Raw genomic sequence first — 26836 nt, forward strand, 5'->3', positions numbered from 1 at the left:
TTCTTTGACTTTTCATGCTTCTCTCCACTTGTATGCTTACTTCCTTGCTCCCTTTGATCCATGCCTAGCCTATTTCAATCCTGGAATTACTAGCAAACACATCAAGGCATCTTATGGAATCAAAGTGGAATTAGAATTCATCAAAATAAGGCTTAAAAAGCATGTTTTTACACTTAAGCACAAATACGGGAGAGATTACAAAATCATGATAATTCATAGGTTAAATGCGAAAAAAAGGTCATCAAAATACTCTAAATTCAATACAAGATAAACCGTCAAATTGGGGTTTATCAGTGCTAAGCTGCACCAGTAAACTGTGAACCCGGTTAAACCGATTTCCTGTTTTTAACTAAAATAGACCAGGTAACCTTATAATATCATTCAAGTACCTTCTAATACTAATATAATGATAATATTATACTATTATCTCTCTTCTCTCATGAATCGAGTCCGGTTCATCAAATAGAGACTATTTACGAAGATCAGAATCAAAACTCCTAACCGATACGGTTCAAAAACTAGGTTCTTTGTAATTGCGTTATCGAGCTTGCCTCAGAAAAGGTTCTAGCTTAAAGATGACATAATAATAATAATAATGAGGACTGAGATGCTTGATGATATAATAGAGGTGTTCCCTTTACTGATCTTTCGGAGGATTTTGTGCCTTTAGAAAAGATCTCGCATACTCGAAAATCAGGGTTGTTACATTCTACCCTCCTAAAAGAAATTTTTGCCCTCAAAATTTCAGCCGCGTGCAAGAATCCTTCTTCAAGCGGTTTATTTTCTTCAAGCTATCCTGACGAAGAGGTAGGTCCATTCCTTACAGCATCCAAATCTAACATAGTCATTGCCATGTATATCATAACAGCTATTAGGATAGCTGGTCTCACACCGATTCATTGTTCGGATCTCGATTAAACCATGCCTATTCACAGTCATTGAGGTCTTATCCGTACCAAACAATCAACATTAAGGTGATCAGTCTTAATATCTCAAGTTAAGTACGAACATTCCCAAAATGAACACTCATAGACATTCATGCCAAATGTATCTTAAAGATACCCTAACGGCATGAGACATACAAGCAGAGTATGCAATGAAGCATAGTCAGTCCACTCCCCAGGCTCTACCGGGAACGAACTGCTCTGATACCAAATTGTAACGACCCAATTTCTGGTACGTCATGATCATACTAGAAACTGAGCGCTACCAACTTATCTTTCTTATTATTTTCTATTATTTATTATATGAGCCTTATTTGTTGTTAAAAGCGTAGTTATTTTGAAGAAATTGGAGCATATAGATTGATGTTGAATACCTTTCTTTTGAAGAAATTCACCAAGATTTTTATTAAAGTATTCAATACCATTATCACTTCTTAATATTGAAATTTTTGTGTTAAATTGTGTTTCTACCATTGTTGAAAAATACTGAAAAATTTTTGAAACCTCAGATTTTTCATGCATGAGATAGATCCAACATAGTCGTGTGTGGTCATCGATAAAAGTTACAAATCATTTTTTTCAAATTGAGTTGTTATTTTCGATGGACCCCATATATCACTATGAATCAAATGGAAATGTTTAGATGCATGATAAGGTTGAGAGTAATAAGGAGCTCTATGACTCTTTGAACGAATACAACTTTCAAATTTAAGTAAGGAAAAATCAATATTCTTAAACAAACTTGGAAACAAATGTTTGAGATATGAAAAACTAGGGTATCCTAGTCTATTGTGTCAGAGCATTATTTGGTTCTTTATAGGCATAGAATTTATACCACTAAATCCTTGAGCTATTTTATCCTCCAAAATATCCTCAAAATGATAAAGCCCATCCATCATCTTAGCACTGCCAATCATCTTTTTCGAGGTCCGGTCCTGAAAAATACCATGAGTGTCAAAAAATGTCACAGCACAATTGGAATCTTTGCAGATTTTACTAATAGAGAGGAGATTATAAGAAAGCTTTGGTACATGTAAGACATTTTTTAGGTCAATATTTTTGGACAGTTTAATTGTACCTTTTCCAGCAATAGATGAAAAGCTACCATCGGCAACTCTAATTTTCTCATTTTCAAAGCAAGGAAAATAAGTTTTAAATAAAGGAGAGAGGCTGATCATATGGTCAGATGTACCTGAATCGACAATCCATGGTGCATTCGAGTTTGAGGTGCAGTTAAGGGACATAGGAATACTAAAATTACTTGTTTGAGCCAAAGAACCACTAGGAGTACTAGACACAGAACTAGAATTTAACAGCCTTATGAGCTGCTCAACCTGTTCCTTATTTAATGATGATTTTTCAGCCTCATGAGCAGCTGGGATAGAGCGTATTTTGGGATCAGATTTGCTGCCTCTAAGATGTGCCAGTTTTCCATGAATCTTCCAGCAGGTTTCTCGGGTGTGATGAGGTTTATAGCAGTGGTCACACCAAAAATTGGAGGGGTGCTTCTGATTTGATGAACTTTTAAGTGCAGCAGGTGCCACTAAGAGTGCGCTAGACTCCAAAGAAGTCTGTTTAGTCTTGTCTTTCCCCATCATCACAGCTCTATGAGTTTCCTCTCTTCTAACTTCAAAAAATACTTTTCCAATTGAGGGTAGGATTGCTCTTCCAATAATTCTGCCACGAACTTCATCTAGCTCCATGTTGAGGCCTGCAAGAAACTGGAATATCCTCCCTTCTTCCACTATTTGTTGGTGGTGTTTGGCATCAGCGGCTGAATTCCACTTGTAGTTATTGAAGTGATCAAGATCCTGCCACACCTGCTTCAATGTATGGAAATATTTGGTGACATTGTCACTCTCTTGTTGAATTTCTCTAGCTTTTAGAGTAAGTTCGTAAAACTGGGATTTATTCCCAAGATCAGAGTACATCTCCTTGACACTATCCCATAATTCTTTCGTAGTGGTATAGTACATGTACTTACTACTGATATCCTCCTCCATTGAGTTCACTAGCCATGTCATCACCATGGAATTTTCAGTATCCCACACATTATATTGTGGGTCTATGATGTTAGGCTGATTTCGCTCACCGGTGAGATATCCAATCTTCCCTCTTCCACAAATATCCATAGCTATAAATTAGAGGCATAGTGTAGAGAACCTGGCTTTGATACCAAGTTGAAGTGTTTGAATATATTGCATTATCAAATGTACAGGGAATCAGCCTCTTTATAGAGGAATTACAGAAATAGAAATAACCATAAAATAGAAAAGAAGAAAAAAATACTAGCCTAAAATAAAGAAAAGATTTTTAATAATAAAATCCCTAAAATTAAGCTAAACCAAAAAAGAAAAAGATTTATAATTAATTCTATTTACATAAAAGATTCATGAAAGGAATTAGGAATCTGATTTTGATTTGATCTAGTCAACACAAACTAAGTGAAAAGTGCTATGTATATCCAAGTTATCAAGGGAACAAGAGTAGGTGAATGCTAATCGCATCGTTTTAACAGAAACCTTTCTTGTAACTTTTGCACCTCGTTATACTTCTTTCTCAGGTTTGGTAAAGTGCTAAAATCATATAAAGTTTTGCAGATTATATCAATTTTCGAATTTTCGAGGGCGAAAATTTTTGTAAGGAGGGTAGAATGTAAAACCTTTACTCAACTTTTTTCCAAATCAAACCCTAACACACACACACGGCTGAAAATGAAAGGAGGAAAAAGAGATAGGGAAAACGTAAAGGAAGAAGAAAGGAAGAAGGGGTAGGGAAGGAGGACGACGCTGGTTAGGGCCACGCTTTCGTGGTGGTGGCTGCAAGCAGTGGTTGCGCATGGAGGAACATCGCGTCGCTGAGGGGATCCCGAAGAGAGAGAAGAGAACGCACAGAAGAGAGGCATGGTGAACAGAGGAGGTTCCATTGCTATCACTGCTGGAGCCCTAGCCATAGCCATTGAAGCCAGCCTCACCGCCATCGAACTACTGTGCTGCGGAAGAGGCCGAAGAGAGAGAGAGAGACTTCACAAAAGGGAAAGGAGAGCGCGACAGAAATCGTCGCCGGGAAGAGCGGTACCGGTTGTGTAAGCTATCACTGCAGTTGCCGTTGCTGGGGAAGGAGGTCACTGTCGAGTTGCGCGCCACCATCAGAGTCGTTCCTTGCTGGCGCCGCTGTTGGTAGTTGCCTATGCTTCCGGTTTAAGCATCCTACCGGATCTTTCTGTCGCTGTTGCAGTTTCTGAAAAAATCAAATGCCGTCGAAGTGCCTCTGTTCTGGTCTAGGTCATTTCCTTTAACTTGTCTCGTTTCCACTTTTGCTCTGCTACTATTCCATTGATGCTACCTTGTTTCCGTTCTGTTCTGTTTCGTCTGCCATAGCTGTGATTATTACAATGTTGTTGCTGCGGGATTGGTTGGAGTTGTTGTCACTGCCCATTCTTTCGATCCATTATATTCCAATCATCCTCACTCTTTAATTTGACACTTCAGGTTTGGTCTTTTCGGTTCTTTAGAATCAAGTTGTGAGTAGACTTTACATTTATAATTATTTGGCTTTACAAATAATTATTTTGATATATGATGCTTGAATTTGTGACTATACTTACAAGTTACCAACAAAAGATTTGAATTTAATTTTAATAATGGATTTATTAGTGCTAAATATTTATTTTTGTGAAATTCAAATTTCCAATATGCACATGAGATTGTATACATGTTTGGTGAATTTTTGTATTATTTTAAAATATTCGATTTTATTTGAATATGTTTCTGGAACATTGAAATATTATTGATACTCACTTATATACTCTGCATTTGTAAAGTATATTCGACATTTCATATGAGTGAAAATGATTTTGATGAGAAAGTATTATTTGATTTGATACAGCATATATTTGAAAGATCAAAGATTAGTTGTATTTGAAATTATATGTTTTGAATTGGTTTGGGAGGCTCGTATTAGAAAACTGTAGTTAACGATGGTTATGACGTTAACCTGGATGCATCTGGCTCAGACCTCAGCTAGCAGGGGCGTTGCTAGCCTAACGTGTAGGCTACACGTTGGATCTGTTATTCCGTATGGACACACGAGAGGAAAGGGCTACCCTTATAGGTGGAGTCGCCCAAGTGTGGACTTTTGATTTGATTTCTATGTGAGAACTCCCTTATTGATTCACTTATTATTATCAACTGCTATTTTCTAATTTAAACTACTTTGATAATAATGTTTATATGGTCTCATGTGGATTATAGATGTATTGTCTAGTCACTGAGTTGCAAAACTCACCCCTTTTTCTAAAAATATTTTTCAAGAACAAATACTTGACTATGTGACTTTCTAATCAAGAGTCACGATTTGCAATGAGTATCTATTTTTGTCGAGTTTCTAGATGTATATACTCCATATGTCACAGGCAGGATCCATTCATATTTATTTATTTTACCTTTTGTTAAAAATATGTAATTATTCATTTTAGAAACCGTAAATTTATTTAAAATATTTGTAGGTTTCTTATTCAATTTATCTTTGAGTTGGTTAGGCTTGCTAGGGATTATTTTCCTAAGCACCGGTCGTGACTCCTTTTAGGCCATGACAGGACTAGTCCTACCTAGAGTAGAGTTGTTCACCTGATTTGTATTAATAGGCCGGGTAAATACAAAGAGCGATTAAGTAGGTTCGGGATTATTGAAAGGAATGATAATATGTGCGCCTTGTGCAAGAAGGATGTTGAAACTGTACAACACTTATTTGTTACTTGTGAGTACTCTTGGCATGTGTGGTGCGCATGGATCGAAGAGTTTGGCCGAGAGTGGACTATACCAGGTACCATAAAAGATCACTTTGAGAGTTGCCGGACTATCCCGTTGACACAAGAGATGCGCAAGTGTTGGTTAATTGGATTCTTCTCAATTATATGGAATATCTGGTTACGTAGAAATGATGTCATTTTCGAGAACAAGATAACAGACGTGGGTGATTGTGTTGCTAGATCATTCTGTTGTGCTAAGGATTAGTGTGGTTCTTAACTCATGATATTGATGGCTATGCCGGAGATGACATAGGAGTTGTTTGGTTATTTTTATGGTTTGTATATGTAGGTTGTTTGCTCCACTTTATGTATTGAGCTTTTTTTTTATGCCGGATATGACATAAGAATTATTTGGTTATTTTTATGGTTTGTATTTATAAGTTGTTTACTCCACTTTACATGTTGAGCTTTTTCTTTAAGAAAAAAAAAGAACAAAGTGAGAGAAAAAGAGAGTCAATCAACACCTAAAAATAAAAAAGTAAAAAAGTTATAAGAAAAGAGACTTGTTGATGGTATTAATATTGTCTTTGTTTTTAGTTAATAATAAAATTCAGACAGACAATGAGCTATAGTTCAAATAATATAGTTTCTTCATCATCATTTAGAGGTATCGAATTCACAAGTACTTTACTCTCTGATTGATTTTAAAATTAGGAATAAAAAAATTAATTAAATAATTAGAAAAAATCTTCTGTGTGATTGCGTTTGCTTTACAGCTGAAATTGTGTTTTTTTTTTTTTTATATTGCATCCTCTAGTTAGTTTTTTTTTTCTTTTAATAAGAGTGAGTGATGAAGTCAAATATTATATGACTCTAACTTCATATGCTACCTTGCAAAATAATATATGCATGATTTTATATTTATTTTACCTGAGTTAGTGCCTGCACCAGTAGCAGTAACATATTCGATCTTCTGCTCCCTAACACTAGATAGTCTTTCATTGAAATTGCAATTATATAATGCAAATGGACTTGCACATGCCTAAGCTCAATATATATACTGATTACATCTATATGAAATGCTGGGATGAATGGTTAAAATTCACCTACTCTCAGAGCTCCTTTTTGTAAAGCATGCATAAGCATCTCATTGCATAGACTAAGGGATTGTGTGTGTATCACTATCAATTGGTCATCAATAATATTTTTAATGGTGTGAGATTACATCTAATAGTAGGAGATCACTCACTTTTGTTTTGATAGTTAAGTGCTAACCAAAAAACACTAAAATTACTGGCTCCCTAGACTTTTTCTTAAATTATTTATTACCAGTTATTAAATTATTCAGTACCAGTTAAAAATCAATTGCCTATTCTAAAAAATCTTCGAAACAAATTAAAACAATACAATGATGACAGAGCCGTTCACTTTTTCGGCGGTGTCTAGATGGCTAGTGGCTTGCCTCTTCGTGCTACCCTTTTTTTGTGCTTATTCTCTGGTAACTTGTTAAACATTAAACAACCACCACTTAAATTGCTTCATGACTTGTAATGCTTGCCGAGAATAAAAATTAAAAAACATGCAACAAACGATGATTCGTTAGCTTATAAGTGCACAAACCACATTGGTTCTGCTCCCCTAAATAATAATAATAAAACCACCAGCAGTAGTGGTCTTGTTTACTAGTAAAAAAAAGATATTATTATTATTTTATTAACTAAAACTGTTAGTGTTACGTCACAATGGAACATGATACAAATAGTTTAAACCGCAGAATGAATTGGGGAACACAGAATTTGGAATCAGGTGGTTCGGAGCGTGCATTCAAGAGGAAGGCCCTGAGGGAATCGGTTAATGTCTGAGCAGTAATTATAAATCATGTAATTCTTCTGCACCCATTTGAGCTTCCTCTGACCGTTTGAATCAAGCTGTTGAGAAAGCCAAGAGTTGTTATTATTAGAGGAATTTGATGATGATAAGTTGCATGAAGAAACACCATTGGACCAAACACAACCATTGGCTTTCAAGTTCTTGAAGGAAGCTGTGAATGGAGCTTGGCTCCAATCTGTCTTCACAAGCCCTCCTCTTGTTGCCCAATCATCAGCGTTCCAGATACTTGAATACAGTTTCATTGGTTGGTTCTTTGGGTAGGAAACACCAACACCCTCTAAGTTTTTGAACTCCCTTATTGGTCTTCCATCAATATAAAACCTGTTAGGTTGAATTTTGAATTAGTCTGAGTAGTATATTACTCTAATATTATTTCAATGAAAGATTTAGGGGATGACAATAAAAGAACAGATAACAAGAAAGATGAGAGAGAATATAATAAGAAGGCATGTTACAAACACTTTTTTTTCGAGTTTAATTACTCTTGTTCATTTATTATGAATAGATTAATGGCAATTTTTTAAGGATAAGATAAAAAATACAACTTACTTTTATACTTACAAATCATAATTTACAGAATAATATTCGATATTTTTTCTTTTGCACGTAAAAAAATATTGACATGAATTATTCCAAAATAATAAAACGAGGAGAATTTATATGCATTGAGTACCAACGTACTCAAGAATAAATAAAAATGTTAAAATATTTAAGTTAGCATCTTTTAATAAATTATAACTTTAAATAAGTTATAATTACATAAAGAGATATAATTTTTAAAACATAACTTTTTATATATTTTAAAATAATCTCGTGAAGTAACTAATAAAAATCTAGCTAATAATAAATGGCTCATTTTTTTTATATTGGTTAAATATATGTGTAATACATTATTATTGGAAGATTAGGTATTTTTTTAATATGGTGTTTTATTCAAATCAGACGATCCGATTTGTTTGAAAAAAAATAAATTACACCCTCCGATTTGTTTAAAAAAAATAAACTACAAATTGGAGGGTCCAATTTATATTTTTATATATTTTTTTTAAAATAAAAATCGAACCATCCGATTTCAACATTAAATTTTTTATTTTCGAAATCATAAGTCGGACGTCTGATTTGTGATTGTTGGTTTAAAAAATGAAGCAAATCAGAGGTACCGAATTGTTTAAGCCATACCAGCGTAAAACTCACTCTTCTCACATTATTGTAAGATACACTCCTCTCTCTCACACACATGAAAAAGAAAAAGCGACAATAAACTAATAAGGGCTTTTGAATTACACTCCATACTAATTAATTATCATCAATCAGTGATTAATTAATTTTTATTTTTAAAAAATATAAAATTAATAATTGTTAATTGCAGTTATTTAAAATTGGCTGGTTAAAAATAGTTTGTCTGTACTTCTCCATTTTCAAAATATATCTCACTTATGTTAATGTTAACATTACTCACACAATGTGTGCAGGATTCCAGAGAATGGAATAGGTGTGAAGATTTGCGGTTGGATCAAACCAGAGATAAAATTGTTGCTCTTTGCCACCTTTTCCTTGTGTATACACATTTGTATGAACTACGTACGGATCACCACTAAGATTTCCCAAGAACTCAAAGTCTATCTCATCCCATGATATTCCATCTGAACGTAACTACATGCATAGTTTGTTCACAACTAATCATACATAACTAAATGAATATGAATGGAAAAAATAAAAAATAAGCAAATGACTTACGTAATAAGCAGTGACAGTGCCAGCAGAATTTCCAGGGACAAGCTTGATTTGCATGTCAATCTTGCCATACAGATACTCATTCTTGGATTGAAAGCCAGAGCCAGAAGCTCTGTCTAGAGACAGGGTAAGAATCTTGCCACTATTGAGAATCTTACCTCTACCGTCGCCCCAAGTGATATCAACTTGTTGGTTGAAATTGCTACCAGCCATAGAAGAAGAAGGCAAAGTGATTATTAGGAACAATGTTATGACAATCACAATCAATGCATCATTATTATTGTTCACACAAGCAGCAGCCATTAGACAAAACAGGTTTTTGTTTATGTGAGACACAACAGAATAATTCGTATTTATTTGTCATGAGAAGTAAATTGGTGTGCTACAAATTTATAGTGACAACATTGGTATGTGTTAGAATTTAGAATTTGAAAAAATAAGAATAATAAAAATTAGTTGGTGGTAAGATGAAGTGGGAAGATGACAGTTGGATAGCAAATTTAGTTTGTGTCATTTTTTATTTTGTTTCAGTGGGCTATTAAATTATTAACAGAGCGGTGGTGGTCTCTGTGTGGACTCTGCCTGAATTAATAGAAAACCAAAGATTTTTTTGGCTTATTCAATCAATTCTTTTGATTCAAAATGGACTATGTTAAAGGTTTCGGTGACCTCTGCTCTGGTATGTTCCAGAGAACCTATTTCATTATTATCTTTGTTGAGTCAGCTTTAGAGACGCACTATTGTGTGTTTCTATTTGGTAATTCTTTTATCGGTGAAAAATTTAGGTGAAGTCGACTTCATGTCTGAGAGTTGTTAGATGAAAATTTAATTAAATCAGTAAAATCATCCAACGACTTTCAGATATCAACTTCACGTAAAATCGACTGCACTTGAATTTCCACCTTTATATTTTAAGCTGCATGGTTTCAATGATATAAATTTAGATTTTTTTAGTAATTTTATCTAAATATAATTTTAAATAATATAATCTAAATAATATTTAATTTATTACAATCTATTTTAATATAAAAATATTCAAATATAAATCAAGTTAACACTAGTTCACTCTTTATCAAAATCAATTTAGACAAATTCACGTTTTAAAACTTCAATTCAAATACAGTTACAGATTTTGTTAGAAGGAAAGTAATTATTATTTGAAGGAAGATGAAGAACTTCGATATATCTGTTTGACCAAATGTTGGGGCTCCAAGTGTTTGGGTGATTGTGCTTTTATTCATGAATTGAGTTGGGCTTCAAGAGTAGTTTTTTTAATTAACTGGTTGTTATTGCATTTCACCACTACGCTCAAAATGAATTCTAGCAAATACAACCTGCACTGAATATTAATTATTATATCATATCAATTGTAAGAATTTACTGTAAGTTTGAAACAAAAAAAGCAGAATGGATAATTGACAAAATGCCAAATATAATTGACATACTTATACACTTGGTAGTAAGGCATGGCTGTTTCACCGTCTAAACCACTTCCTGTTATAATTGACATCTGTTTCCACTATCACCTCACACTCACACACATTCTCTTTATTCATTGAATCTCTCGTCATCACATCATTCATCCTCTTCTTTTTCTCTCCTAAATTCACAAGAACAACATGCTTCTGCCTTATCCCACTAGTGTTGTTATGGTGGCACTATTCACTATGACGATGATGATGATGTTGTGCGGTGGCGATTTGCATAAGAACATTGACATAACATGGGGTAACGGGCGTGCCCAGATGCTCAACAATGGCCAGCTTCTTACTGTGTCCCTTGACGCTGCCTCTGGCTCTGGATTCCAATCCAAGGATCACTATCTTTTTGGCCACTTTCAAATTCAACTCAAACTTGTTCCTGGAAATTCTGCAGGCACTGTCACTTCTTTCTATGTATATTCACTCCTCCTTCCAATCTCTTTCAATTCTCTTCATATTATTATGTTAATTAATTTTTTAATTAACTAAATAGAATGTTTACTAATGTAGTTACAATCAGAAGGATCAACTTGGGATGAAATAGACTTTGAATTCCTTGGAAATCTGAGTGGCAACCCGTATATTCTTCACTCTAATGTAATCACGCAAGGTAAAGGTGGCAGGGAGCAACAATTCTATCTATGGTTTGATCCCACTTCTGATTTTCACACTTACTCAATTCTGTGGAATCCACTATGCATCATGTATGTATCAATTAGTTAATTAGTTAATTAATTAATCTAAAGTCATGCATGTTTATTTGTTTCATTTAATTAATAATTTGTGTACTCAGCTTATATGTGGATGGAATTCCTATTAGAGAATTCAAGAACTATGAATCAAGGAATATATCATTTCCAATGAAGAAACCAATGAGAATGTATGGAAGCTTATGGGATGCTGAAGATTGGGCTACAAGGAGTGGTCTAATCAAGACAAATTGGAGTGCAGCTCCATTCATTGCATATTTTAAAAATTTTTTTGTCAATGCTTGTGTTGAGTCTACTCCTCCTTCTATTACGTCTTCTTGCACACACCCAAACAAAAAGAGTAATAATCATAATTCCGTTGGTGAAAAATGGATCACACAAGGGTTGAAGCCCTCTGAAGTAGACAAACTCAACTGGGTGCACAAGAATTTCATAGTCTATAACTATTGTTCCGACTTAAAACGCTTCCCTCAAGGATTGCCGCTAGAATGTAAAATAAACTAATAATGTCATAATTAAGATAAGATCTTCATGGTGTAATGCAACCGAAGAAGTATATATGTATACAAGGAAGGAAATAATAAGTTCTTATGTTCCTTAATATATACATTTCATTTTGCAAAATATTCAAAATAGTTAATGATTTAATTAATTGATTCTGAGATTGATTTTTGTTAGGAGTACTTTAAATATATAAAAATGTTGCCAGCAGGTTTTAAATTAAAAGGAATAATTTAAGGTCATCAATCAAAATATATGCATGATTATGTTTTTTTGTGCAATATCTTTTGTTTTTTGTACAACTTTTAGTGACTTCTATATTAGTAACTTAAGTGACTCAGATATTAGTATTTGTAATAGATATTATAACCAATATTAATGTTAGTAGTACTTTAGAAATCATATATTAATTTTTTTCCTAACATTACTCTCCCTTGTTTTTTTACTCAATGAGTTGTTACATTCCCATATTTATGAGCACTAAACACTCATTTGTAGGTTAATCTCTAATCTTAACATTTAATATGTAATATTACATTATATTACCTAAAGAATATTTGAAATGTAGTTCTGCTCTTTTAAATTATATAAGCATATTAATAACATTGATCACATTAGAATAAATTGACAAAAAGAATAATAATTTAAAAAGTATTCTATTTATAAGACAGGTATTCCATCGGTTCAAAAAGAAAAAGTTTAAACAGTGTGATATTGCTTAATAGAAAAGGATACTTACTATATATTCTTTCGTTTACACTATAAAAAACCATTCTTGCAAGAAGGCATGCTAGCCAATTCCACCATTCCCTTTTTTTCTTTTTTAATATTTTATTTGTTACAAATATTCTCCGTTGCACCTTGCCTGCTCCTTCAATTCCTTCCACAGTTCCATAGCACCACTATAAATACCTACTTCTCTGCAAAGAAACAATTCCCTGACTCTCAAGTATTACTAACACTCTACATTATTGAAATGGCATCTTTTCATTGTTCATTAATAGTAAGTATTTGTGTCCTCTTTGCATTGCTGTTATCGGCTTCAGCTGTTAGACCAAGAATTTGACATCACATGGGGTGATGGGCGGGCCAAGATGCTCAACAATGGGGAGCTACTCACATTGTCACTTGACAAAGCCTCTTGTTCTGGTTTCCAATCTAAGAACGAATTTCTCTTTGGCAAGATTGACATGCAGCTCAAGCTTGTTCCCGGAAACTCAGTAGGTAACTCTATCCCCTCATGATGTTTTTATTAGTTAACAATGCTCATTGATTGATTGATTTATATATGTATATGGTATGGTATGCAGTTATCATCAAAGGGATCGAATTGGGACGAAATTGACTTTGAATTCTTGGGAAATGTGAGTGGAGAGCCTTACATTCTGCACACCAATGTGTTCAGCAATGGCAAAGGCAATACAGAGCAACAGTTCTATCTCTGGTTCGACCCCAGTGCTGATTTCCACACCTACTCCATTCTTTGGAATCCTCAGCGCATTATGTAAGCATTAAGCAAGCATCCTCTAGAAATGTTATTTAATAATATAATGTGCAAGTTTTGCTAATAGCACACCTTTATTTGATTATGATGATGTCAGGTTTTCCGTGGATAGTAGTCCAATAAGGGAGTTCAAGAACATGAATCAAACGGAGTTCCATTCCCAAAGTCGCAGCCAATGAGGATCTACTCCAGCCTCTGGAATGCGGATGATTGGGCCACAAGGGGTGATCTTGTCAAGACAGATTGAACCCAAGCACCCTTCACTGCTTCTTACAGAAACTTCAATGCAAATGCATGCCTTCATTCTTCATCATCATGCAGTTGGACACAACAGGGCAAGAGAGGCTGCGTTGGGTGCAGAAGAATTACATGATCTACAATTATTGCAGCGACGTCAAAAGATTTCCTCAAGGTCTTCCCCCTGAGTGCAGTTAATGCATAATCCTTCTAGATGTTTATGTTTGACTTGTAAGGTGTTTTTTTTTGTCAATTCATTAATTCTTTTATATACCTACATATACATGTACGTCAAGTAAGTAAACTACGGTGTGGTTCAGTGGTTGTTGTTGATGGGTTTCTTTCTTTGACTTTGTTACATCAAGACAAAGAGTAATTAAATGTAACATATGAATGCGCCTTTTGTTATAAGTCGTGGCCTAATTTATCAACTCGTCGCCGCTGCACGTGTTGTAGTCTACCACCTAAAGAGGCAACAAATTAAAGGTGCAAAGTGTGAATGCGATTGACCGAAAGAGGCAACAAATTAAGGAACGCAAGTATAAATGCCATTCACCTATGTTAACCGGTAATTTTAATTAAACGAATGAGTTCCCCATAAACCATTATTAGGAGGCTGTATATGTTAATCGGTAATTTTAATTAATCTTCTTTTTGGATTATTGGTGTCATGGTGTGTGTAATATAGGGAAATTAAATATCTAATAACTAGCTAATAATTTTTAAAGAGACAAAAAGAATAGTTAGAACTTGCCTTATTTAGTACTCATTAATTGTCGTAACAATTAATAAATGTTAAATAAGGTAAGTTATGACTGTTTTTGGCTGATTTTGTTTGGTTACTAAATATTTCTGTTCTAGTTATTATTAAGTGATGATTTGTTCTTACCAAGTCATTAGCAATTATAAGTGACCAACTTCATCTATACCACTCAGGCTACAGAAACAAACAATAAATAAATACAATTTATAAAAAAAAGGGACAAAAAACCCTATCATATGGTTCTTGCTACTATTCTGATTGATTTAATTAACGACTGTTTATTTAAGGAATAACTGTCCACTAAGTGGCAATATATTTATCTCATTCAGGATATTTATTTCCGATTGGAGGAAAATATTTGTATTTCTCTCGAAAAAGCATTTTGATAAACGTACGCCGCTTAATAATGCTTTAAACGTTGATGTTACCAAGAGTAGTGAAAATAATTCTTCTCCTTGACTCCATGATTTTGATCTTTTTTCTGAATCCTATTTATAAACTTTATTTATAAATGGATGCCTCGGAGACCCTGTAGAGTGTATGTGATGAGAGGGAACATGAGTAACCAAAAAAAACTGCTATACAGCTCAATATATGCACACATATTTGGACAATGTTAATAGGTCAAATATAAATATATAAATATAAATGGCGAGTAAACATTGGGTGGGCTTGTGAATATCGTTGGGGACGGGGTAGTAGGTCAAGGGTGGTGTCACCGCCATGGAAATGGTTGACCATATCCAATTGTTAAATCTTATCTAGTTTGACGCACTTAGAAGTATAAAAGTAAAGCATTGAGTTTAGAATTAGACGCTAGCCACTTACCTGAGGACAGCGACAACATCAGCCATTAGGGTCCCAATAATGCCCCATGTAATAAGTATAACCGCGTTCAACCCTCCACCAATATCACCCGCCCTTACAATAATAATAATAATAATAATAATAATAATAATAATAATAATAATAATAATAATAATAATAATAATTAAAAAGTTGAAACTCTTTATGAAATTTAATAAAATATTTTACATATCTTTTTATTATTATTATTTTATTCTTTTGAATTTGTAATAATGTTTTGAGTATTTATTATTAAACAATATTATATAATCGATAAATATTATCATTTTTAATCCATACTTGATTAATAATATTTGTACACACAAAAAATATAATTTATACATATATTTTTTAAAATTTACATATATAATATAACAAAATTTATTTATTAAAAATAATTTAATATTTAGGCTAATTAAATAATAACAAAAAAAAACTAAAAATTGCTAGTTTTAAGAATTTTTCATTACCATTAACAAATTAAGATCGATGGTTAAATAAATAAGACATAGTTTTTGTTGCGGTATTATGATATGAAATGAGCTTTTGCCAGCTTTGTTACCATTGTACAAAAGATTTTACAACTATGAACAGCTTAGCCACGTCACGGGACCTTCCCGACCCTTTTCCTTTCCCTTTTACTTTTCCTACTTAGCTTCGTTATCCATAATCATCACACGCTTATTTCCCACTATATATACCCCCTCCCTCCCTCTTAACCCTTCACTCCACAACACAACCATCTTCTCTTCTCTTCTCTCCTCTCATATTACTATCAAACTCTTTCAGTTCATCTATTAATTCTCCATATATATATACATGGCTTCATCAAAAGTAGTAGTGCTTGTTGTTCCCTTACTTGTGATGAGCTTTTGCATGGTGTCATGTTGGGGTGGTAACTTCAACAAAGACTTTCAGATAACATGGGGCGATGGTCGTGCTAAGATACTCAACAACGGGAATCTGTTGACCCTGTCCCTTGACAAAGCCTCTGGCTCTGGTTTCCAGTCCACCAACGAGTATCTGTTTGGCAAGATCGACATGCAACTCAAACTTGTCCCTGGAAACTCTGCTGGCACCGTCACTGCCTATTATGTATGTAACAACGACTATATTTCTATAACTGGTGATCATGCTGTTGCTTCGTTCTAATATTAACAAATCTTCTCCTTTTTCAGCTATCATCAAAAGGAGCGACATGGGATGAGATTGACTTTGAGTTCTTGGGGAATTTGAGCGGCGATCCTTACATCCTTCACACCAATGTCTTCAGCCAAGGCAAGGGTAACAGAGAACAACAATTCTACCTTTGGTTTGACCCAACCGCAGATTTTCACACTTATTCTATCCTCTGGAATCCTCAACGCATTGTGTAAGCACCGATGTTATAAAAAATAATGATATTCTTACACTAAAATCAGTTACTAAAATCAGTCACCAACATATTTGTGTATAAATATATGTATACTTTAATTTATTTTTAATATATATTTATATTTTAATATATATTTTATAATTAACTTTGATGGCTAATTTTAGTGTATACGTAGTTTAATCGTATTATTATTGTTATTAGGTTACTAACTAAGCGAGGTTTAATAATTTGTGGTTATTATTATTATTACAGATTCTCTGTGGATGGAACCCCTATAAGGGAATTCAAGAACTTGGAATCAGCCGGTGTTCCGTTTCCAAAGAACCAACCAATGAGAATCTATTCAAGTCTGTGGAACGCAGATGATTGGGCTACAAGAGGCGGACTTGTTAAGACTGATTGGTCGAAAGCTCCATTCACTGCTTCCTACAGAAACTTCAATGCCAACAATGCATGCATCTGGAAGAACGGAAGATCATCATGCAAGAGTTCCTCATCATGGCTGTCACAGGAGCTTGATTCAACGGGTTTGCAGAGGCTGAGATGGGTGCAGAAGAACTACATGATTTATAATTACTGTACGGACAAGAAGAGGTTCCCTCGAGGATTTCCTATCGAATGCAACCGCTCTTAGATCATCATATATATCATGTTGCATGCTCTTATTATTAGTATTCTTTTATTCTTTTATATAGTTCTTTAATTTGTATTACGTTAAGTCGTTAATCGCTGCTACTTGTTGTTCTCTTTTTCTTTTCTTTTTATAAGATGTAAAAAATATGTATCACGTGTACAAGTGGGTCTTTATATCCAAACTTTATACTATTGTACTGTACTACTACTGATTAATAATAATAAATTAAATTACTACTAGCTACTAGCACCACATGTGGTCTTAAATTATACCTTTTCCGATCCTTCGGTACACATCAATTTCTCATTTTAAATATGATAAAGAGAAAGTTTGGTTTTAATTAAATGAGGCTCTGAAAAGAATATCAATTGAAGAGAAAGAAAAATTATAAAAGGTATAAAATCCATGACAAATAAAAAAGAAACTTAATGTGAGCCATTTACAAATAAATAAAGTATAATTACATCAACTTTCTTCATAACCTTTATAATATTATTAAAATATAAATTTAATTTCAATACATTATTAATATGGAATAAATTTATATTACATCTAATTATGTAACCACTACGGTGACATAATGTAAATTTACCAATCTTAACAAATCAATGATGCACCTCTTACTTTTATACTTTTAAAGAACTTAGAGGAAAATAAGCTGTGAGCTTATTTTATATTCAAAAATAAACTTCAACTCTATTTCATAAATAAAAAGTACATAAATTATTTATATTAGTGGAGAAGGAAAAGCCTTCATGACTCGAACAATGTAGGACTAATACATAACACAAAGTTCATTATGCTAAATAATATGAGACTTGTATTCCCTTATTATAATTAACTAATATAATTAACCTATTAAATCTACTTGCTCCTGTGTAAGTAACACTATATTAACATTGATTATATGAATGATTAATCTAAAATAATAGATATAATTAAATACTAAAATTGAACGTTTTACATTCTCTATACATCAAAATTAAACTTTTAAAATATATTAAATAGTTAATTTTTTTTCGGTCAATATCAATCAACTATTTTAGTTCTAAATTCTATATTCTAAATTTTAGACACTGTATTATTATTTTTAAGTTTTATATCTTAAATTATCTAAAAATAAAGTAAAAAAAATACTTTTTTAATAAAAATGATCTAATATTAATTACTTAAAAATTAATATTTTATATTTTTTTCAAAATTTAAATACAATTTTTTTGGCTAACAAAAAAGACTATAATAAAGAGATAAAAAAATTAATATATTGATCTACAAAAAAATTGATTCCCAACTACTTTTTTTTTTGTCAAAGATAAAAAAATTTGAATCCGTTAAATTTGAATATGGGGAGACTATGCTCCCAACTTCTTTTTCTTAATTTTTGGATTTGATGCATTAATATAGGATGTTTCTACACACCGAATCATACTTTAATAACGCAATATGTTTAAGTTTTAAATTTTGTAATATACAAAAAGATTGATATAGTTTGAAGTATTTGAACTGCTTTTAAGGCAATGAAAGAACACCAGGGCGTTTATTTGAACAGGTTAACTCCTACCATTCTGACACAAAATCTTCGGCATATATTGGAAATCAAAGTAGTCATAAGAATTTCACATCATCATGGAAAAATTGAAAGTAGTGTCACATACTTACATACATGACGATATACGAACATCCCAGACAATCCAGTTATATGTGTCGACGTAATCAATTAAATTATCATTATTGTACTCGATGATTCTTGAACATTGTTGAAACTAAAACGAACGCAGTGCCGTATATAACTCAATGGCAGTTAAGATAAAATTTTAATTTAGACATAATCTTCCGACGAAATTATTATTAGTATCCGCCAATAAGGAATACCGAAAATAACAGGTTGAGAACTAGGTAAAAAATTGATATAATACTGAAAAATTATAGTAAGAAACAAAGAAAGCAAAGCAAAGCAAAGTGGGGTGGAGGCAGCACGTGAGCATTATGTTAAAAATATGTTAGCCATAAGAAGAGGTCTTGTCCCAATTGGTTGAAATGGACCAGTGGCGGTGCTGAAAGACCCTTCTTTAAAGTTTTATTTATTTATTTAGCTGTAAATGTTCCATGCTGGGTTGGCACTTTGCTATGTCACCTTACCCAACAACTGCATCCCCACAACTTGATAGATACTCTCTACTCATTTTAACTTTAATGCGCCTTCCACCACTGTTTTTCAAATTCAATTATTAAGAACCCAAACGCGTCAAATATGTTGTTATATCTAACCTACATATTATTATTATTATAGTCCCAAGATATCACCTATGACAACAACTGTGTCCAGCTTATTAGGCTTAACTCAATGCAATTTCGCACGCTCTTTCCTCATTTCATATCATCTCTAACTTGCTTGGTATAAATACCAACATTGCCTTCTCTCCTTCACACAAGTACTACTCAACCTTCTCTAATATCAACACTACTACTCATTTATTACTATTACTGTTGTTATTGCATTCTTTCAAAGCCATACAAATGGCTGCTTCAACTCTCTCCTACTTGCTTCTAATCCCTCTTCTGATGGTTGTTGCATATGCTGGTAACTTAGACCAAGAATTTGACATTACATGGGGCGATGGACGAGCCAAGATGCTCAACAATGGGGAGCTACTCACATTGTCACTTGACAAAGCCTCTGGTTCTGGGTTCCAATCCAAGAACGAGTATCTCTTTGGCAAGATTGACATGCAGCTCAAGCTTGTTCCTGGGAACTCTGCTGGCACTGTAACTGCCTATTATGTAAGTTATTGTCATTGTTGATATTATATAATGTTGTGCATGCATTGTGATTGAAGTTTTGATAAATGTGAGTTACTATGTGTGCAGTTATCTTCAAAAGGAACAACTTGGGATGAGATAGACTATGAATTCCTTGGGAATTTGAGCGGAGATCCATACATTCTTCACACCAATGTTTTCAGCCAAGGCAAAGGAAACAGGGAACAACAATTCTATCTATGGTTTGATCCTACTGCTGATTTCCACACTTACTCCATCACTTGGAACCCCCAAAGGATTATGTAAGTCCTTATTATTATTAATTGCATAAGCTATGTGTATATACTAATTCTATTTATGGAGACTGACCATATATTTATTTGTTTCAATCTTGATTCAGATTTTCAGTGGATGGAACTCCAATCAGAGAGTTCAAGAACTCAGAGAGCATGGGTGTCCCCTTCCCAAAGAGCCAGCCAATGAGAATATATTCAAGTTTGTGGAATGCAGATGACTGGGCAACAAGAGGTGGACTTGTGAAGACAGATTGGACAAAAGCTCCATTCACAGCTTCATACAGGAACTTCAATGCTGATGCTTGCATATGGTCTAACGGGGCTTCATCTTGTGGTTCTGGTTCAGGTTCTTCCTCTACTAGCAGTTCATGGCTTTCACAAGAGTTGGACACTACGGCACAAGAGAGGCTAAGATGGGTGCAGAAGAACTACATGATATACAATTACTGCACAGATGCAAAGAGGTTTCCACAGGGTTTTCCTCCAGAATGCAGAACCTCTTAAAAACAGACAAAATGTAGTGCCATTCTAGCTACTCTAGTTTCGGATTCCACTATTATTTTATTGATGCAGCTATTGTAATTGTAATTTTCATTCTTTCATTCATTTTCAATTTTGTCACCACTACGATATTGATTATGTATTCTTTTATGTATGAAATATATATATTCTTTTTGTGTTATATCTTGTGTCTTTTCACTTTTGTAATTTCTCATGGCCGCGATAACAAAAATAAGGTACCGTGGAACAATCAAAGCAAATTTATAAGGTACCTTGCAATGTGATAAAAATATATTCGGTTCCACCATGGCCAATTATCCTAGGGGTAGATCCAGTATCAAACCAATAGCCAGAATAACTTCTTGTAAGAACCTTTAATGTTTCTAATACAGCTAAGCATAATCAGCAGAACCGATGTACAGTTAAACAACTCAAATTTTATGCCTAAAAAATAATTCAAAAAAGAAAGAGCACCCTAGTAGACACATGACAAAATAACTCAATACAAGTAGGTAAGCTCATTTATACATTAATCAACTGAGTTGACAAATCTTAGTTAAAATACAAAGTGATCCATAAACATTCGACCCTAGAATCCCAAAGCCAATGGAAAGAAAATAAGACGAGTAGAGCAGCAACATCAAAATCAGAATGAACGACAGAACAAATGGCAATCGAGGTTTTTCCTAAGCATCAACATACTGTACAGGACATTGTACTGTACAAGGTGCCGTCAAATAAAATACACATGCATTAATCAATATCTAGTTGGCACTGACGAAGACAACTAAATTTGCAAAATATCAGTGAGATCTTAAGGCTGCTGTTAAGCTTGCAATTCTTGTCAAACAACCTAATCATCTAACTCCTCTATCTGTGCCCGCTTCTCAGCTGCTATCTTCCGGATAAAGAAGCCCCACCTCATTGCTGCCTTGATCTTTAGCCATCCCACAACTGCTCTGCCTGGACGAGCGCGATCCTCATCAAAGTTTGGCATTGGCGTTTGCATAAATGATGGGAATGAGAAGCTATCGTCAGTATTCGTGGGGGCATGACCTCCCATGCTGAACAGGCGAAGCAAGTGCTGCATGTCCTCATTCTCTAGCATCTCGTGACTTCTTAAGCGGATTTCTTCCTCTGAAAAGAATTCATCAACACCCCTGTCCCTGTTGTGTGACCAGTCATCGAATGGATTTAGAGTAGATGGCTGGACAGAGGAGCTACCAGCGTGGAACCCTGATGATGATTGAGGAGGACCAAGAGCTAACCCAACCGTGCTATGATCGTTTCTCGTGTTCTGGCTTTGGTGCGCATTGTTCATTAATTGGTCACTAGACAGGTATAATGAACTGTCAAACTGGCTCCGGGAGTTGGAGTTTGCTATCAGTGGCTGGTTTGGGTATCTTGTTACCAAATTATCATTATAACCTGAAAGTGCATAAAGTTAGCATGTGCGTACTCTAAGGGGAACAAAAACACACACACACACACACACACACACAAATCAGAAAGTCATAACAAGAAATAATACTCAGGAGAGATGACAGCCCCCAACCCAGAAGAAACCAGGTTAAATTGGAGGTTGAGGATGCTTACCTCCAACCAGCATCCCTGAATTCATTTGATGTTGAGATGGAACAGACACTGGAAGGGATTGTGATTGCAGCTGATGATCTAAACCAGTAGTGTAATTGATTGACTCCATCTGAAGTTCATTTTCAGGTGTATCCGGCCTATCATTTTGTGCAGCACCCACAAGTGTTTTCCCATCATACTCTACAACCTGCTCCCAATTCTCATATGCCTTCTTCACCAACGAATCCACATAAACCTGGACTTGCAAAGGTATTTTAAAGGTATCATAAGTTTAGCTGTGTTATGGTGGTATATGCATGAGGGAGGGAAAAACATATACAGAGCATTGTGAAAACAATTATATTATTGCCACCAACAGAAAGGCATTCCCAACTTTTAGAGAAAAACAATCATCTCAACAAACACATGAAAATATTTAGTTGCAGCATCTAATAATCTCAGAAAGAAAAATAGAACACAGACTAACCTTCTGGCTATCAGTGAGAGAATCAGCAGGAAAGAATTGCTCTCCTGTTATAAGACCACGCAGCTCATAGATGTGGTTAAAAATAACACCAACATTTCGCGTATCTTCTGGGTAATAAACATAGAGCTTCCCACTTAGGACACAAGTCTTTGCATGCTCTAAGAGAGCTTCCCACATCTTGTTTGACATACCACTTCCAAGGATCTACATTTGAATGATATGAGAAACTGCCTGGAAACACCTAACTTCAAGATTAAGACACAAATCTAAACTTACATTCCGCAGTTTCTGTTGATCTTTAACCACAAGACGAAGAAAGTCTTCAACAGTGAATATTCCAGCATTATTCAGCTTCTTGTGAAATGACCCATCCTTGCCTATCTTCTCCAGTCTCCATACATCATCAGTCAATGCCGGAGGATAATGCTTCTTATATACTGTAAAGACGACAAACTATTAAAATTTGAAGATGCTATCACGGTGTAGGAGCAAGCAGATCACTGATGCTAAAGAAAATTAAAATATGCAAAATCATGTCCCTACATTCTCCTCTATGATCTTTGACTGTAAAAGCCTCTGTTTTAGCTTCACGGATGCGCAGAGACTCGGAAAAACCTTGCGCAACCTTCAACCCAAGCCTGAATTTCCGGCTCCTTATCCAGCTTGAATTATCTGTGAACGTCAGTTCCCCCAATGTCCCAACTCCTTCTTTGAGTGTCACTTGCAGCTCCCCAGTCAACAGGGGTCTCTTTCCTTCACGTTCCTTCACCACATGGCTTTCAAATTCCTCTTGAGTCCAACCTTCATCATCCTCATTATTAAAATCACCCTCAAGGACAACAACATCAAGTTTCATACAGGCTTCTGGACCAGATGTCACAACACTTCCAGTATTGGCATCAATAAGAACAACATGGATTGGAGCCCCCTGCTCGCCTTCCACTTTTCCTCCAGTGAATAGGGGAAGAGACAGCCGGGACCTAAAATGCAGCTGCAGGTTTCTGCCATCCGGACCTTCAATCATTTTTGGAGAAGACCTGGAAATTTTCACATATAAGAAAAAAGTACTAGATTCATCACTTTCATTTAGAAATCAGCCAATAACTCTTTTTTGGGGCAGGTCTGAGTATATAATCATATAAATAGCCACCATGACATGAAATTATTAAGTGTCATCCTATTGCTTCATCATATTGCAGTACACCACCATAAGATAGTTTCCAAATAAAGAGAAAGGATCTCATCTTCAACGCCAAATAATTTGGTCTACTACAGAAAAAAAGGACTAAAAAGTAAGAATATAGAACTGTCTATTTATAACTTCCTGGCATCCGATTCTATCTTTGCATGATCAACATACAAATGCAGGAACAGGAAAAAAACATTCATATAGATTATGGGAAAATATTTAGAAATTAATTTCTTCAAATTTCAAATAATTCTGATACCTTCCACCACTAATTCTTGCAGGACCCAACTTCACAAGAGCACGCTCCACTTCTTCACTCACCTGTTTAACAAGTACATTAAGCAAATTATTAACCTAGTGTAGAAAATTAGAAGAATAAGGAACCACATCATAAAAGATCACATGGAAAGTGATGTTTTTTAACATATGATCCAACTAAGAAAGACATATCAAGGGAAGAAGTAATTGCATTACTTAAAGTAAACATACAAGATGCTGTAAACTAAAAAGGTCTCCTGATTCTAGCAAAATTAGTAGGTAAACTAATTTCTGATTAAACAATGCCAGTAGCCAAGAGAATATCTAAATCAATGATGCATCATGCATGGTCAGCATGGATAATCCTAATCTATGATGGAATATCCAAACATTGCTTGAAAAACAAGTAAAAGGTAAATAACCTTTTAGAATATAGAACCATTGTGCCACCCGCCAAAAAGAAGTGGAAAACAAACACACCAAACAGAAATCTAAATATTGGAGAGCAGAATGAAGAATTTCTTACAACTCTACGAAGAATAGGTTCTAATGATGAGCAAAGTTTCTGCAAACTGTCCACCTTGAGAGCTTCCACAATAACACTGCAAAAGGCAATGTCTATCAAGAATAGGAAAATAGATAAAGAAACGTAAAACAAATATGCATATGGGTGAAGACTAATCTCAGGTTAGCACATAAAGTACAACCACAACTTCAACTTAGGGATAACAGGCTCTTCTTGTGATAGCGCATATTCTATTTCAACTACCAGATAAGTTTGAGAGCCAACAAAAAAAATAAATAAAGAAGAGATAACTAATTCTAAAAAGTATATCTTTAAGTGGTATGCAGGGGGTTCAATCAAACTTTGGTATTCCTTTCACAAGCTTCCAACGGGAAAATTAGTAGGTAGGCGGCTTGCTGGTTAAAGAACTAGCAGTGCGATATGCCCAAAAATAAATTTAGATTAATTACTCCCTACCCACACACACCATAAAAACAAAAAGGCCTAGCAAAAAAGACTATCTTCTCAAAATATAAATTACCAAACGCTATGAAGTGACGATTGTAAAAAAAATAAAATGATGGAAGATGAGAGGGTAAGGAAGAAGCACCTGGCAAGCGCAGGCCTCTTTCGTTCAGGCTGGTCATCTTCTCCACCCTCAAGAGACCTCTTCCCCATGCTTTTTGCGTCCCCAGCTGCCCTCTGCATTTCACACTCACTCGCTTCTAATAATAATACCCTAAGTTACCAAATCTGCAACAACTTCAGAAAACCACCAAAGTCAATCACCATTATGCAATACACGTCACAAAATTATCATAGTATTAATTATTAATTATTATTAATAATAAACAAAACAGAGAAACCCTAGCAACAATAGCAAAGGAAAGCTAGAACAGATCTAGAATACCATAACAATACAAACAAATAAAACCGGGAATTTCACTAAAATCTTCAAATTCCAAGCTTGCCAAACTCCAATCCCCCAAACGAGCAATCTCGACCGCCAAATTCCACGAAAAAATTGAGGAAAAGGGAAAAAAAAGAACTAGAAAGGAGCTGAATTCACCAAGAAAGCCTCTGCTGGTTGCAGAAGTGGAAGTTGAAGAACGGAACCCGGGAAACTAAACTGGATGATGCTTAAGGTGTTACTGTTGCTGCTCCAGAGAGAGAGAGAGTGTTTGGTGAGAGAGAGAGAGAGAGAGAGAGAGAATCGAAAAACTAAATAAGGAAAAAAGGGAGGGGGTGTTGGCGTTGTTGAAATGTAAAAGAAGTCATTCAGTTTTCGTAGGCTCGTATAATTGTGGTCAACACTGGCGACTTTGTCTCTCAGCTCAGTGGGGGAGGAGCACTCATCTCCTGCGTTAAGGAACACCCTGCTCTCTTCCTACACTTACCCAAATAGGGATAATCCTAGTCGTTTATTCTTCTCCGCGGTGGCGCGTGGGTTTGATGAGCGGAGCATGATTGTTTACGGATTTGGTGGGTCGCTGTCGTCGAAGAGGAACGGGAGCGATCGTAGCCGTACGTTAGTTGGATGAGATAACAACCACAATGGGGCGGGCACTTGCCACGTCACTGACGACACCTTGTGCTTGTAGCCTTGTAGTTTGCTCGGATGACGTCACCGTCATGATAATTGGCTGACATCCTCCCATCTTGTACATACTCCTATTTCTTCAATGAACTAAACAAAACTAATTGTACAACAGTATACCCGAAGTAATTAGCTACGTCCTCATATCGAGATTTTACTATAGATTTTACTAAATTCAAATCTTATGAAATTTATTTTCAATTTAGTCATATGAAAAGTGAAAACCACTACAACAATGTATATTAAAATTAGCTATTAATATAAAATATATATTAAAATATAAATATATTAAAAATAAA

General features: G+C 34.6%; 6 protein-coding genes and 1 pseudogene across 9 annotated transcripts; 4 read left to right on the forward strand and 3 right to left on the reverse strand.

The window, feature by feature from the left end:
- Positions 1–1738: 1738 nt before the first annotated feature.
- Positions 1739–3076, reverse strand: LOC140183736 (uncharacterized). Its single transcript, XM_072232573.1, has one exon. The coding sequence runs from the start codon at positions 3074–3076 to the stop codon at positions 1739–1741; it is 1338 nt and encodes a 445-aa protein (XP_072088674.1).
- Positions 3077–7319: 4243 nt separating this feature from the next.
- Positions 7320–9663, reverse strand: LOC112698343 (xyloglucan endotransglucosylase/hydrolase protein 22-like). The gene is made up of 3 exons (XM_025751632.3): positions 9322–9663; positions 9044–9237; positions 7320–7905 (listed from the first exon to the last, which is right to left on the reverse strand). Exons 1-3 carry the CDS (start codon positions 9619–9621, stop codon positions 7497–7499), a joined length of 903 nt encoding a protein of 300 aa, XP_025607417.1. The 5' UTR covers positions 9622–9663; the 3' UTR covers positions 7320–7496.
- A 1163-nt stretch (positions 9664–10826) lies between these two features.
- On the forward strand, positions 10827–12114 carry LOC112698359 (xyloglucan endotransglucosylase/hydrolase protein 24). Its single transcript, XM_025751633.3, has 3 exons — positions 10827–11213; positions 11310–11503; positions 11593–12114. Exons 1-3 carry the CDS (start codon positions 10938–10940, stop codon positions 12011–12013), a joined length of 891 nt encoding a protein of 296 aa, XP_025607418.1. The 5' UTR covers positions 10827–10937; the 3' UTR covers positions 12014–12114.
- A 533-nt stretch (positions 12115–12647) lies between these two features.
- On the forward strand, positions 12648–14055 carry LOC112698330 (probable xyloglucan endotransglucosylase/hydrolase protein 23; annotated as a pseudogene).
- A 1984-nt stretch (positions 14056–16039) lies between these two features.
- On the forward strand, positions 16040–17608 carry LOC112698437 (probable xyloglucan endotransglucosylase/hydrolase protein 23). The gene is made up of 3 exons (XM_025751639.3): positions 16040–16455; positions 16539–16732; positions 16988–17608. Exons 1-3 carry the CDS (start codon positions 16180–16182, stop codon positions 17367–17369), a joined length of 852 nt encoding a protein of 283 aa, XP_025607424.1. The 5' UTR covers positions 16040–16179; the 3' UTR covers positions 17370–17608.
- A 1947-nt stretch (positions 17609–19555) lies between these two features.
- LOC112698421 (xyloglucan endotransglucosylase/hydrolase protein 22) lies at positions 19556–21107 on the forward strand. The gene is made up of 3 exons (XM_025751638.3): positions 19556–20150; positions 20238–20431; positions 20530–21107. The coding sequence occupies exons 1-3, from the start codon at positions 19887–19889 to the stop codon at positions 20927–20929; spliced, it is 858 nt and encodes a 285-aa protein (XP_025607423.1). The 5' UTR covers positions 19556–19886; the 3' UTR covers positions 20930–21107.
- Positions 21108–21435: 328 nt separating this feature from the next.
- Positions 21436–26359, reverse strand: LOC112698385 (calmodulin-binding protein 60 B). Of its 4 annotated transcripts, none has more exons than XM_025751636.3 (9): positions 26010–26359; positions 25551–25693; positions 24962–25037; positions 24437–24498; positions 23532–24025; positions 23265–23425; positions 22989–23192; positions 22523–22757; positions 21436–22354 (listed from the first exon to the last, which is right to left on the reverse strand). In XM_025751636.3, the coding sequence occupies exons 2-9, from the start codon at positions 25646–25648 to the stop codon at positions 21780–21782; spliced, it is 1905 nt and encodes a 634-aa protein (XP_025607421.1). In that variant the 5' UTR covers positions 25649–25693; positions 26010–26359; the 3' UTR covers positions 21436–21779. The 4 variants fall into 4 exon arrangements, with proteins under 4 accessions (XP_025607421.1, XP_072056177.1, XP_025607422.1 ...); XM_072200076.1 differs by having other exon boundaries at positions 25851–26317; XM_025751637.3 differs by having other exon boundaries at positions 25551–25702; positions 25851–26315.
- Positions 26360–26836: the final 477 nt, after the last annotated feature.

The sequence above is a fragment of the Arachis hypogaea genome, chromosome 1 (assembly GCF_003086295.3).
Source record: "Arachis hypogaea cultivar Tifrunner chromosome 1, arahy.Tifrunner.gnm2.J5K5, whole genome shotgun sequence".
Lineage (NCBI taxonomy): Eukaryota > Viridiplantae > Streptophyta > Magnoliopsida > Fabales > Fabaceae > Arachis > Arachis hypogaea.